The sequence below is a fragment of the Oncorhynchus keta genome, unplaced genomic scaffold, assembly GCF_023373465.1.
Source record: "Oncorhynchus keta strain PuntledgeMale-10-30-2019 unplaced genomic scaffold, Oket_V2 Un_contig_12993_pilon_pilon, whole genome shotgun sequence".
Classification (NCBI taxonomy): domain Eukaryota; kingdom Metazoa; phylum Chordata; class Actinopteri; order Salmoniformes; family Salmonidae; genus Oncorhynchus; species Oncorhynchus keta.
In genome coordinates, this window is record NW_026278079.1 from 177,699 (window position 1) to 191,469 (window position 13,771).

Sequence of the window (13,771 nt, forward strand, 5' to 3'; positions counted from 1 at the left end):
GAGAGGGAGGCATTTCACTGTCTCAAAGAGAGGGAGGCATTTCACTGTCTCAAAGAGAGGGAGGCATTTCACTGTCTCAAAGAGAGGGAGGCATTTCACTGTCTCAAAGAGAGGGAGGCATTTCACTGTCTCAAAGAGAGGGAGGCATTTCACTGTCCCAAAGAGAGGGAGGCATTTCACTGTCTCAAAGAGAGGGAAGCATTTCAAAATATCAGAATGAATTACTGCTGACTGCATTGATTCAATTAATTAGGCTGGCGGTTGTTGGGGAGAAGGCTGTTTATGCTGCCAGACAGTGGTTACTACCAGCCCAGTCGTGTCCAGTCCAGCAGTGGGTTGAGGGACCAGACCAAGCGGACTGATCAGGCAGCTCTCCATAATAAGTCTTCCCTAAACTGGACCAGTTGACTTTGTGCTCAACTTACCGGCATGGCTGACTGGTTCTCTATAGTGGTGGGTGGCTGAGCCGGGACGAGTGGGACTCGCTGACTGACTGGCTGGCTTACTGGCTGACTGGTTGACTACACGGCTGGCTGGCTGGCTGACTGACTGGCAGACTGACTGGTTGACTACACGGCTGGCTGGCTGGCTGGCTGACTGGCTGTGGACTGCATTGTATAGAGAAAAGAGCTGATGAACCATATGACAATAGGACTTGTGCAGAACAGATTCCAGACAGGGAGGCCAGCAGGGCCGGTCCAAACCAGCTGATTTTGCGCTGCTATTTTGGTCCCCCCTACGGATCATGCTGCACGGAGTGACTTGCGCCTACAAATATGGTAAGTGAGGGAGAGATCCCCAGCTCAGCTATGTAGAGGTGCTGTCTGTGGAGACAGCTGGGGGAAGGCTAGTGGTCACAGCACCGGTATTACTGTCAGGGAGCTGTGAGGCTGGGGAGCTGTGAAGCTAGATGCTGTGAGGCTAGGTAGTGTCAGGGAGCTGTGAGACTCGGTAGTGTCAGGGAGCTGTGAAGCTAGATACTGTCAGGGAGCTGTGAGTCTAGGTAGTGTCAGGGAGCTGTGAGTCTAGGTAGTGTCAGGGAGCTGTGAGTCTAGGTAGTGTCAGGGAGCTGTGAGTCTAGGTAGTGTCAGGGAGCTGTGAGACTAGGTAGTGTCAGGGAGCTGTGAGGCTAGATACTGTCAGGGAGCTGTGAGTCTAGGTACTGTCAGGGAGCTGTGAGACTAGGTACTGTCAGGGAGCTGTGAGACTAGGTAGTGGCTGTGAGTCTAGGTAGTGTCAGGGAGCTGTGAGGCTAGATACTGTCAGGGAGCTGTGAGTCTAGGTACTGTCAGGGAGCTGTGAGACTAGGTAGTGGCTGTGAGTCTAGGTAGTGTCAGGGAGCTGTGAGACTAGGTAGTGTCAGGGAGCTGTGAGTCTAGGTAGTGTCAGGGAGCTGTGAGTCTAGGTAGTGTCAGGGAGCTGTGAGTCTAGGTAGTGTCAGGGAGCTGTGAGTCTAGGTAGTGTCAGGTTAAGACCAGTGTTAGCAGGCTAGGTAGTCTCAGGGGTTAAGACCAGTGTTAGCAGGCTAGGTAGTCTCAGGGGTAAGACCAGTGTTAGCAGGCTAGGTAGTGTCAGGTTGAGACCAGTGTTAGCAGGCTAGGTAGTGTCAGGTTGAGACCAGTGTTAGCAGGCTAGGTAGTCTCAGGGGTTAAGACCAGTGTTAGCAGGCTAGGTAGTGTCAGGTTGAGACCAGTGTTAGCAGGCTAGGTAGTGTCAGGTTGAGACCAGTGTTAGCAGGCTAGGTAGTGTCAGGTTGAGACCAGTGTTAGCAGGCTAGGTAGTATCAGGTTGAGACCAGTGTTAGCAGGCTAGGTAGTCTCAGGTTGAGACCAGTGTTAGCAGGCTAGGTAGTGTCAGGTTGAGACCAGTGTTAGCAGGCTAGGTAGTGTCAGGTTGAGACCAGTGTTAGCAGGCTAGGTAGTGTCAGGTTGAGACCAGTGTTAGCAGGCTAGGTAGTATCAGGTTGAGACCAGTGTTAGCAGGCTAGGTAGTGTCAGGTTGAGACCAGTGTTAGCAGGCTAGGTAGTATCAGGTTGAGACCAGTGTTAGCAGGCTAGGTAGTGTCAGGTTGAGACCAGTGTTAGCAGGCTAGGTAGTCTCAGGGGTTAAGACCAGTGTTAGCAGGCTAGGTAGTATCAGGTTGAGACCAGTGTTAGCAGGCTAGGTAGTGTCAGGTTGAGACCAGTGTTAGCAGGCTAGGTAGTGTCAGGTTGAGACCAGTGTTAGCAGGCTAGGTAGTCTCAGGGGTTAAGACCAGTGTATGCAGGCTAGGTAGTGTCAGGGGTTAAGACCAGTGTTAGCAGGCTAGGTAGTATCAGGTTGAGACCAGTGTTAGCAGGCTAGGTAGTGTCAGGTTGAGACCAGTGTTAGCAGGCTAGGTAGTGTCAGGTTGAGACCAGTGTTAGCAGGCTAGGTAGTGTCAGGTTGAGACCAGTGTTAGCAGGCTAGGTAGTGTCAGGTTGAGACCAGTGTTAGCAGGCTAGGTAGTCTCAGGGGTTAAGACCAGTGTTAGCAGGCTAGGTAGTATCAGGTTGAGACCAGTGTTAGCAGGCTAGGTAGTGTCAGGTTGAGACCAGTGTTAGCAGGCTAGGTAGTGTCAGGTTGAGACCAGTGTTAGCAGGCTAGGTAGTCTCAGGGGTTAAGACCAGTGTATGCAGGCTAGGTAGTCTCAGGGGTTAAGACCAGTGTTAGCAGGCTAGGTAGTGTCAGGTTGAGACCAGTGTTAGCAGGCTAGGTAGTGTCAGGTTGAGACCAGTGTTAGCAGGCTAGGTAGTGTCAGGTTGAGACCAGTGTTAGCAGGCTAGGTAGTGTCAGGTTGAGACCAGTGTTAGCAGGCTAGGTAGTGTCAGGTTGAGACCAGTGTTAGCAGGCTAGGTAGTGTCAGGTTGAGACCAGTGTTAGCAGGCTAGGTAGTGTCAGGTTGAGACCAGTGTTAGCAGGCTAGGTAGTGTCAGGTTGAGACCAGTGTTAGCAGGCTAGGTAGTGTCAGGTTGAGACCAGTGTCAGCAGGCTAGGTAGTGTCAGGTTGAGACCAGTGTTAGCAGGCTAGGTAGTCTCAGGGGTTAAGACCAGTGTTAGCAGGCTAGGTAGTCTCAGGGGTTGAGACCAGTGTTAGCAGGCTAGGTAGTCTCAGGGGTTAAGACCAGTGTTAGCAGGCTAGGTAGTGTCAGGTTGAGACCAGTGTTAGCAGGCTAGGTAGTCTCAGGTTGAGACCAGTGTTAGCAGGCTAGGTAGTCTCAGGGGTTAAGACCAGTGTATGCAGGCTAGGTAGTCTCAGGGGTTAAGACCAGTGTTAGCAGGCTAGGTAGTGTCAGGTTGAGACCAGTGTTAGCAGACTAGGTAGTCTCAGGGGTTAAGACCAGTGTTAGCAGGCTAGGTAGTCTCAGGGGTTGAGACCAGTGTTAGCAGGCTAGGTAGTCTCAGGGGTTGAGACCAGTGTTAGCAGGCTAGGTAGTGTCAGGTTGAGACCAGTGTTAGCAGGCTAGGTAGTGTCAGGTTGAGACCAGTGTTAGCAGGCTAGGTAGTGTCAGGTTGAGACCAGTGTTAGCAGGCTAGGTAGTGTCAGGTTGAGACCAGTGTTAGCAGGCTAGGTAGTGTCAGGTTGAGACCAGTGTTAGCAGGCTAGGTAGTGTCAGGTTGAGACCAGTGTTAGCAGGCTAGGTAGTGTCAGGTTGAGACCAGTGTTAGCAGGCTAGGTAGTGTCAGGTTGAGACCAGTGTTAGCAGGCTAGGTAGTGTCAGGTTGAGACCAGTGTTAGCAGGCTAGGTAGTCTCAGGGGTTAAGACCAGTGTTAGCAGGCTAGGTAGTTCCATTGCTGTAGTGTCCTGGTCTCCGGAACTCGTCATGTTTCTTCCCTCCAGGTATTTTTAGCGCTGATATAATGTCTCTCTGCTTGGGCCAATCCCTGCGCTGCTAATTGACGACTCCGGTGTCACTCTCAAACAGGGAAAATGGCAGTGGAGGAGGGAGCAGAGTTGCTAGGAGCAGTAAGTGTTGACATTAAATTACTTTGTACTGTTTCACTCTCTGCATCACTACTCATTAGTTCTGACTGTAGGAATGTGGCTGGTGTTGTGTTGTGACTCAGGGCTGAGAGATGGACCAGTGTCAGGGTAATAGATGGTACAGTGTTTACGGGACGGGACAGAGGACAAGCATGCTGCAGCACCATGACGCATTGTGTGGCAGGGGCTTAGATTTCAGCTAAGGACCCCGGAATGACTCAGAGATAAGGGAAAAGACTGTTTTATATTAGTGTGTTACTGTGGGGGACATGACTGTAGTAGATATTAACAGGGATGTTACTGTAGTAGATATTAACAGGGATGTTACTGTAGTAGATATTAACATTAACAGGGATGTTACTGTAGTAGATATTAACAGGGATGTTACTGTAGTATATATTAACAGGGATGTTACTGTAGTAGATATGAACAGGGATGTTACTGTAGTATATATTAACAGGGATGTTACTGTAGTAGATATTAACAGGGATGTTACTGTAGTAGATATTAACAGGGATGTTACTGTAGTAGATATTAACATTAACAGGGATGTTACTGTAGTAGATATTAACAGGGATGTTACTGTAGTAGATATTAACAGGGATGTTACTGTAGTAGATATTAACAGGGATGTTACTGTAGTAGATATTAATATGTATATCACCTGACTACAGTGGGAGATTGGAGAGAGGTGTATATCACCTGACTACAGTGGGAGATTAGAGAGAGGTGTATATCACCTGACTACAGTGGGAGATTGGAGAGAGGTGTATATCACCTGACTACATTGGGAGATTAGAGAGAGATGTATATCACCTGACTACAGTGGGAGGGAGATTAGAGAGAGGTGTATATCACCTGACTACAGTGGGAGATTAGAGAGAGGTGTATATCACCTGACTACAGTGGGAGGGAGATTGGAGAGAGATGTATATCACCTGACTACAGTGGGAGATTGGAGAGAGATGTATATCACCTGACTACAGTGGGAGATTGGAGAGAGATGTATATCACCTGACTACAGTGGGAGATTGGAGAGAGATGTATATCACCTGACTACTGTGGGAGATTAGAGAGAGATGTATATCACCTGACTACAGTGGGAGATTGGAGAGAGATGTATATCACCTGACTACAGTGGGAGATTGGAGAGAGATGTATATCACCTGACTACAGTGGGAGATTGGAGAGAGATGTATATCACCTGACTACAGTGGGAGATTGGAGAGAGATGTATATCACCTGACTACTGTGGGAGATTAGAGAGAGATGTATATCACCTGACTACAGTGGGAGATTGGAGAGAGATGTATATCACCTGACTACAGTGGGAGATTGGAGAGAGATGTATATCACCTGACTACAGTGGGAGATTGGAGAGAGATGTATATCACCTGACTACAGTGGGAGATTGGAGAGAGATGTATATCACCTGACTACAGTGGGAGATTGGAGAGAGGTGTATATCACCTGACTACAGTGGGAGGGAGATTAGAGAGAGATGTATATCACCTGACTACAGTGGGAGATTGGAGAGAGATGTATATCACCTGACTACAGTGGGAGGGAGATTGGAGAGAGATGTATATCACCTGACTACAGTGGGAGATTAGAGAGAGATGTATATCATCTGACTACAGTGGGAGATTGGAGAGAGGTGTATATCACCTAACTACAGTGGGAGATTGGAGAGAGATGTATATCACCTGACTACAGTGGGAGATTGGAGAGAGATGTATATCACCTGACTACAGTGGGAGATTGGAGAGAGATGTATATCACCTGACTACAGTGGAGATTGGAGAGATTGGAGAGAGATGTATATCATCTGACTACAGTGGGAGATTGGAGAGAGGTGTATATCACCTAACTACAGTGGGAGATTGGAGAGAGATGTATATCACCTGACTACAGTGGGAGATTGGAGAGAGATGTATATCACCTGACTACAGTGGGAGATTAGAGAGAGATGTATATCATCTGACTACAGTGGGAGATTGGAGAGAGGTGTATATCACCTAACTACAGTGGGAGATTGGAGAGAGATGTATATCACCTGACTACAGTGGGAGGGAGATTAGAGAGAGGTGTATATCACCTAACTACAGTGGGAGATTAGAGAGAGATGTATATCACCTGACTACAGTGGGAGATTAGAGAGAGATGTATATCACCTGACTACAGTGGGAGATTAGAGAGAGATGTATATCACCTGACTACAGTGGGAGGGAGATTAGAGAGAGGTGTATATCACCTGACTACAGTGGGAGGGAGATTAGAGAGAGATGTATATCACCTGACTACAGTGGGAGATTGGAGAGAGGTGTATATCACCTGACTACAGTGGGAGATTAGAGAGAGGTGTATATCACCTGACTATAGTGGGAGATTGGAGAGAGGTGTATATCACCTGACTACAGTGGGAGATTGGAGAGAGGTGTATATCACCTGACTACAGTGGGAGGGAGATTAGAGAGAGGTGTATATCACCTGACTACAGTGGGAGATTGGAGAGAGATGTATATCACCTGACTACAGTGGGAGATTAGAGAGAGGTGTATATCACCTGACTACAGTGGGAGATTAGAGAGAGGTGTATATCACCTGACTACAGTGGGAGATTAGAGAGAGGTGTATATCACCTGACTACAGTGGGAGATTAGAGAGAGGTGTATATCACCTGACTACAGTGGGAGATTGGAGAGAGATGTATATCACCTGACTACAGTGGGAGATTAGAGAGAGAGATGTATATCACCTGACTACAGTGGGAGATTAGAGAGAGGTGTATATCACCTGACTACAGTGGGAGGGAGATTAGAGAGAGGTGTATATCACATGACTACAGTGGGAGATTGGAGAGAGATGTATATCACCTGACTACAGTGGGAGATTGGAGAGAGATGTATATCACCTGACTACAGTGGGAGATTGGAGAGAGATGTATATCACCTGACTACAGTGGGAGGGAGATTAGAGAGAGATGTATATCACCTGACTACTGTGGGAGATTGGAGAGAGATGTATATCACCTGACTACAGTGGGAGATTGGAGAGAGATGTATATCACCTGACTACAGTGGGAGGGAGATTAGAGAGAGGTGTATATCACCTGACTACAGTGGGAGATTAGAGAGAGATGTATATCACCTGACTACAGTGGGAGATTGGAGAGAGGTGTATATCACCTGACTACAGTGGGAGATTAGAGAGAGATGTATATCACCTGACTACAGTGGGAGATTGGAGAGAGGTGTATATCACCTGACTACAGTGGGAGATTAGAGAGAGGTGTATATCACCTGACTACAGTGGGAGATTGGAGAGAGGTGTATATCACCTGACTACAGTGGGAGATTGGAGAGAGGTGTATATCACCTGACTACAGTGGGAGATTGGAGAGAGATGTATATAACATGACTACAATGGGAGGGAGATTAGAGAGAGATGTATATCACCTGACTACAGTGGGAGATTGGAGAGAGATGTATATCACCTGACTACAGTGGGAGGGAGATTGGAGAGAGGTGTATATCACCTGACTACAGTGGGAGATTAGAGAGAGATGTATATCACCTGACTACAGTGGGAGGGAGATTGGAGAGAGGTGTATATCACCTGACTACAGTGGGAGATTGGAGAGAGGTGTATATCACCTGACTACAGTGGGAGATTAGAGAGAGATGTATATCACCTGACTACAGTGGGAGGGAGATTAGAGAGAGGTGTATATCACCTGACTACAGTGGGAGGGAGATTAGAGAGAGGTGTATATCACCTGACTACAGTGGGAGATTAGAGAGAGATGTATATCACCTGACTACAGTGGGAGATTGGAGAGAGGTGTATATCACCTGACTACAGTGGGAGATTAGAGAGAGATGTATATCACCTGACTACAGTGGGAGGGAGATTGGAGAGAGGTGTATATCACCTGACTACAGTGGGAGATTGGAGAGAGATGTATATCACCTGACTACAGTGGGAGATTGGAGAGAGATGTATATCACCTGACTACAGTGGGAGATTAGAGAGAGGTGTATATCACCTGACTACAGTGGGAGGGAGATTAGAGAGAGATGTATATCACCTGACTACAGTGGGAGATTAGAGAGAGGTGTATATCACCTGACTACAGTGGGAGATTGGAGAGAGGTGTATATCACCTGACTACAGTGGGAGGGAGATTAGAGAGAGGTGTATATCACCTGACTACAGTGGGAGGGAGATTAGAGAGAGATGTATATCACCTGACTACAGTGGGAGATTAGAGAGAGGTGTATATCACCTGACTACAGTGGGAGGGAGATTAGAGAGAGATGTATATCACCTGACTACAGTGGGAGATTAGAGAGAGATGTATATCACCTGACTACAGTGGGAGATTGGAGAGAGGTGTATATCACCTGACTACAGTGGGAGATTAGAGAGAGATGTATATCACCTGACTACAGTGGGAGGGAGATTAGAGAGAGGTGTATATCACCTGACTACAGTGGGAGGGAGATTAGAGAGAGATGTATATCACCTGACTACAGTGGGAGATTGGAGAGAGGTGTATATCACCTGACTACAGTGGGAGATTGGAGAGAGGTGTATATCACCTGACTACAGTGGGAGATTAGAGAGAGGTGTATATCACCTGACTACAGTAGGAGATTGGAGAGAGGTGTATATCACCTGACTACAGTGGAGGGAGATTGGAGAGAGATGTATATCACCTGACTACAGTGGGAGGGAGATTGGAGACAGGTGTATATCACCTGACTACTGTGGGAGATTAGAGAGAGGTGTATATCACCTGACTACAGTGGGAGATTAGAGAGAGGTGTATATCACCTGACTACAGTGGGAGATTAGAGAGAGGTGTATATCACCTGACTACAGTGGGAGATTAGAGAGAGGTGTATATCACCTGACTACAGTGGGAGATTAGAGAGAGAGATGTATATCACCTGACTGCATTGGGAGATTAGAGAGAGATGTATATCACCTGACTACAGTGGGAGATTGGAGAGAGGTGTATATCACCTGACTACAGTGGGAGATTAGAGAGAGGTGTATATCACCTGACTACAGTGGGAGGGAGATTAGAGAGAGGTGTATATCACCTGACTACAGTGGGAGGGAGATTAGAGAGAGGTGTATATCACCTGACTACAGTGGGAGATTAGAGAGAGGTGTATATCACCTGACTACAGTGGGAGGGAGATTAGAGAGAGGTGTATATCACCTGACTACAGTGGGAGGGAGATTAGAGAGAGATGTATATCACCTGACTACAGTGGGAGGGAGATTAGAGAGAGATGTATATCACCTGACTACAGTGGGAGGGAGATTAGAGAGAGATGTATATCACCTGACTACAGTGGGAGGGAGATTGGAGAGAGGTGGACAGTGAAATAATAGTAATTTAGTTCCTGGTAGTAAGGGTTAGGGTAGGTCCTGGTAGTTAGGATTAGGGTAGATCCTGGTAGTTAAGGTTAGGGTAGATCCTGGTAGGTAGGGTTAGGGCGTTCCTGAAAGTTAGGGTTAGGGTCATTCCTGGTAGTTAGGGTTAGGGTCATTCCTGGTAGTTAGGGTTAGGGTCATTCCTGGTAGTTAGGGTTAGGGTCGTTCCTGATAGTTAGGGTTTGGGTCGTTCCTGGTAGATCCTGGTAGTTAGGGTCATTCCTGGTAGATCCTTGTAGTTAGGATTAGGGTCGTTCCTGGTAGATCCTGGTAGTTAGGGTTTGGGTCGTTCCTGGTAGATCCTGGTAGTTAGGGTTAGGGTAGATCCTGGTAGTTAGGGTTAGGGTCATTCCTGGTAGTTAGGGTTAGGGTCATTCCTGGTAGTTAGGGTTAGGGTCATTCCTGGTAGTTAGGGTTAGGGTCGTTCCTGATAGTTAGGGTTTGGGTCGTTCCTGGTAGATCCTGGTAGTTAGGGTCATTCCTGGTAGATCCTTGTAGTTAGGATTAGGGTCGTTCCTGGTAGATCCTGGTAGTTATGGTTACGGTAGTTCCTGGTAGTTAGGGTTAGGGTAGTTCCTGGTAGATCCTGGTAGTTATGGTTAGGGTAGGTCCTGCTAGTTAGGGTTAGGGTAGATCCTGGTAGTAAGGGTTAGGGTAGATCCTGGTAGTTATGGTTAGGGTAGGTCCTGCTAGTTAGGGTTAGGGTAGATCCTGGTAGTTTGGGTTAGGGTAGATCCTGGTAGTTAGGGTTAGGGTCATTCCTGGTAGTTAGGGTTTGGGTAGTTCCTGGTAGATTCTGGTAGTTAGGGTTAGGGTAGTTCCTGGTAGATCCTGATAGTTTGGGTTAGGGTCGTTCCTGGTAGTTATGGTTAGGGTCGTTCCTGGTAGTTAGGGTTAGGGTAGGTCCTGCTAGTTAGGGTTAGGGTAGATCCTGGTAGTTAGGGTTAGGGTCGTTCCTGGTAGTTTTGTTTAGGGTCGTTCCTGGTAGTTCGGGTTAGGGTCGTTCCTGGTAGTTGGGGTTAGGGTCGTTCCTGGTAGTTAGGGTTAGGGTAGATCCTGGTAGATCCTGATAGTTTGGGTTAGGGTCATTCCTGGTAGTTATGGTTAGGGTCGTTCCTGGTAGTTAGGGTTAGGGTAGGTCCTGCTAGTTAGGGTTAGGGTAGATCCTGGTAGTTCGGGTTAGGGTCGTTCCTGGTAGTTGGGGTTAGGGTCGTTCCTGGTAGATCCTGATAGTTTGGGTTAGGGTCGTTCCTGGTAGTTCGGGTTAGGGTCGTTCCTGGTAGTTGGGGTTAGGGTCGTTCCTGGTAGTTCTCACGAAAAGAACATCAGCTGACCTTCTCACAGACCCAGTCATAGTAGTTAACTTCCTATTTTCACAGTTTGATTACCAGGCAGAATGTACGTTTCCTACATAGTGCACTACTTCTGACCAGAGTCCATGGGTTAGTAGTGCACTACTTCTGACCAGAGTCCTATGGGTTAGTAGTGCACTACTTCTGACCAGAGTCCATGGGTTAGTAGTGCACTACTTCTGACCAGAGTCCTATGGGTTAGTAGTGCACTACTTCTGACCAGAGTCCTATGGGTTAGTAGTGCACTACTTCTGACCAGAGTCCTATGGGTTAGTAGTGCTCTACTTCTGACCAGAGTCCTATGGGTTAGTAGTACACTACTTCTGACCAGAGTCCTATGGGTTAGTAGTACACTACTTCTGACCAGAGTCCTATGGGTTAGTAGTGCACTACTTCTGACCAGAGTCCTATGGGTTAGTAGTACACTACTTCTGACCATAGTCAAATCAAATCAAATCAAATGTTATTTGTCACATACACATGGTTAGCAGATGTTAATGCGAGTGTAGCGAAATGCTTGTGCTTCTAGTTCCGACAAGGCAGTAATAACCAACAAGTAATCTAACTAACAATTCCTAAACTACTGTCTTATACACAGTGTAAGGGGATAAAGAATATGTAAATAAGGATATATGAATGAGTGATGGTACAGAGCAGCATACAGTAGATGGTATCGAGTACAGTATATACATATAAGATGAGTATGTAAACAAAGTGGCATAGTTAAAGTGGCTAGTGATACCTGTATTACATAAGGATGCAGTCGATGATATAGAGTACAGTATATACGTATGCATATGAGATGAATAATGTAGGGTAAGTAACATTATATAAGGTAGCATTGTTTAAAGTGGCTAGTGATATATTTACATCATTTCCCATCCATTCCCATTATTAAAGTGGCTGGAGTCAGTGTCAGTGTGTTGGCAGCGGCCACTCAATGTTAGTGGTGGCTGTTTAACAGTCTGATGGCCTTGAGATAGAAGCTGTTTTTCAGTCTCTCGGTCCCAGCTTTGATGCACCTGTACTGACCTCGCCTTCTGGATGATAGCGGGGTGAACAGGCAGTGGCTCGGGTGGTTGATGTCCTTGATGATCTTTATGGCCTTCCTGTAACATCGGGTGGTGTAGGTGTCCTGGAGGGCAGGTAGTTTGCCCCCGGTGATGCGTTGTGCAGACCTCACTACCCTCTGGAGAGCCTTACGGTTGAGGGCGGAGCAGTTGCCGTACCAGGCGGTGATACAGCCCGCCAGGATGCTCTCGATTGTGCATCTGTAGAAGTTTGTGAGTGCTTTTGGTGACAAGCCGAATTTCTTCAGCCTCCTGAGGTTGAAGAGGCGCTGCTGCGCCTTCTTCACGATGCTGTCTGTGAATTCAGTTTGTCTGTGATGTGTATGCCGAGGAACTTAAAACTTGCTACCCTCTCCACTACTGTTTCATCGATGTGGATAGGGGGGTGTTCCCTCTGCTGTTTCCTGAAGTCCACAATCATCTCCTTAGTTTTGTTGACGTTGAGTGTGAGGTTATTTTCCTGACACCACACTCCGAGGGCCCTCACCTCCTCCCTGTAGGCCGTCTTGTCGTTGTTGGTAACCAAGCCTACCACTGTTGTGTCGTTCGCAAACTTGATGATTGAGTTGGAGGCGTGCATGGCCACGCAGTCGTGGGTGAACAGGGAGTACAGGAGAGGGCTCAGAACGCACCCTTGTGGGGCCCCAGTGTTGAGGATCAGAGGGGAGGAGATGTTGTTACCTACCCTCACCACCTGGGGGCGGCCCTTCAGGAAGTCCAGTACCCAGTTGCACAGGGCGGGGTCGAGACCCAGGGTCTCGAGCTTGATGACGAGCTTGGAGGGTACTATGGTGTTGAATGCCGAGCTGTAGTCGATGAACAGCATTCTCACATTATCCTCTAGCTACCGGCTGAATCGTTAGGGTCCATGCTTTATGTGGTCTGATCTCATTATCCTCTAGCTACCCGCTGAAACGTTAGGGTCCATGCTTTATGTGGTCTGATCTCATTATCCTCTAGCTACCGGCTGAATCGGTAGGGTCCATGCTTTATGTGGTCTGATCTCATTATCCTCTAGCTACCGGCTGAATCGGTAGGGTCCATGCTTTATGTGGTCTGATCTCATTATCCTCTAGCTACCTGCTGAATCGGTAGGGTCCATGCTTTTTAGGATGAAGCTTTGGTGTTTACAGCAGTTTACCACCTTAGGCTTTTCAGACACATGTTTCCTCCAAATCAAATCAAATCAAATTTATTTATATAGCCCTTCGTACATCAGCTGATATCTCAAAGTGCTGTACAGAAACCCAGCCTAAAACCCCAAACAGCAAACAATGCAGGTGTAAAAGCACAGTGGCTAGGAAAAACTCCCTAGAAAGGCCAAAACCTAGGAAGAAACCTAGAGAGGAACCGGGCTATGTGGGGTGGCCAGTCCTCTTCTGGCTGTGCCGGGTAGAGATTATAACAGAACATGACCAAGATGTTCAAATGTTCATAAATGACCAGCATGGTCGAATAATAAGGCAGAACAGTTGAAACTGGAGCAGCAGCACAGTCAGGTGGACTGGGGACAGCAAGGAGCCTTCATGTCAGGTAGTCCTGGGGCACGGTCCTAGGGCTCAGGTCAGTTGAAACTGGAGCAGGAGCATGGCCAGGTGGACTGGGGACAGCAAGGAGTCCTCATGTCAGGTAGTCCTGGGACATGGTCCTAGGGCTCAGGTCCTCCGAGAGAGAGAAAGAAAGAGAGAAGGAGAGAATTAGAGAACGCACACTTAGATTCACACAGGACACCGAATAGGACAGGAGAAGTACTCCAGATATAACAAACTGACCCTAGCCCCCGACACATAAACTACTGCAGCATAAATACTGGAGGCTGAGACAGGAGGGGTCAGGAGACACTGTGGCCCCATCCGAGGACACCCCCGGACAGGGCCAAACAGGAAGGATATAA

The 13,771-nt window shown here is 47.6% G+C and overlaps 1 protein-coding gene and 2 long non-coding RNA genes across 16 annotated transcripts in view; 2 read left to right on the plus strand and 1 right to left on the minus strand.

The window, feature by feature from the left end:
- The first annotated feature begins 875 nt into the window (after positions 1-875).
- On the plus strand, positions 876-3,852 carry LOC127918062 (uncharacterized). Of its 14 annotated transcripts, none has more exons than XR_008098638.1 (5): positions 876-1,081; positions 1,354-2,625; positions 2,663-2,979; positions 3,015-3,049; positions 3,340-3,852. It is a non-coding gene; the product is annotated as an uncharacterized LOC127918062 (long non-coding RNA). The 14 variants fall into 14 exon arrangements; XR_008098642.1 differs by having other exon boundaries at positions 1,354-2,092; positions 2,130-2,625; positions 2,663-3,135; positions 3,461-3,852; XR_008098636.1 differs by having other exon boundaries at positions 1,354-1,787; positions 1,893-2,625; positions 2,663-3,135; positions 3,461-3,852.
- A 38-nt stretch (positions 3,853-3,890) lies between these two features.
- LOC118382261 (ankyrin-3-like) overlaps positions 3,891-13,771 on the plus strand; it is a 47,670-nt gene continuing 37,789 nt past the window's right edge. Inside the window, exon 1 of the mRNA XM_052501259.1 lies at positions 3,891-3,986. Within this exon, the coding sequence (XP_052357219.1) occupies positions 3,951-3,986 (36 nt within the window). The 5' untranslated portion in view covers positions 3,891-3,950. The remainder of the gene's footprint in view (positions 3,987-13,771) is intronic.
- LOC127918063 (uncharacterized) lies at positions 4,717-8,624 on the minus strand. The gene is made up of 4 exons (XR_008098648.1): positions 8,533-8,624; positions 8,213-8,448; positions 7,501-7,580; positions 4,717-4,782 (listed from the first exon to the last, which is right to left on the minus strand). It is a non-coding gene; the product is annotated as an uncharacterized LOC127918063 (long non-coding RNA).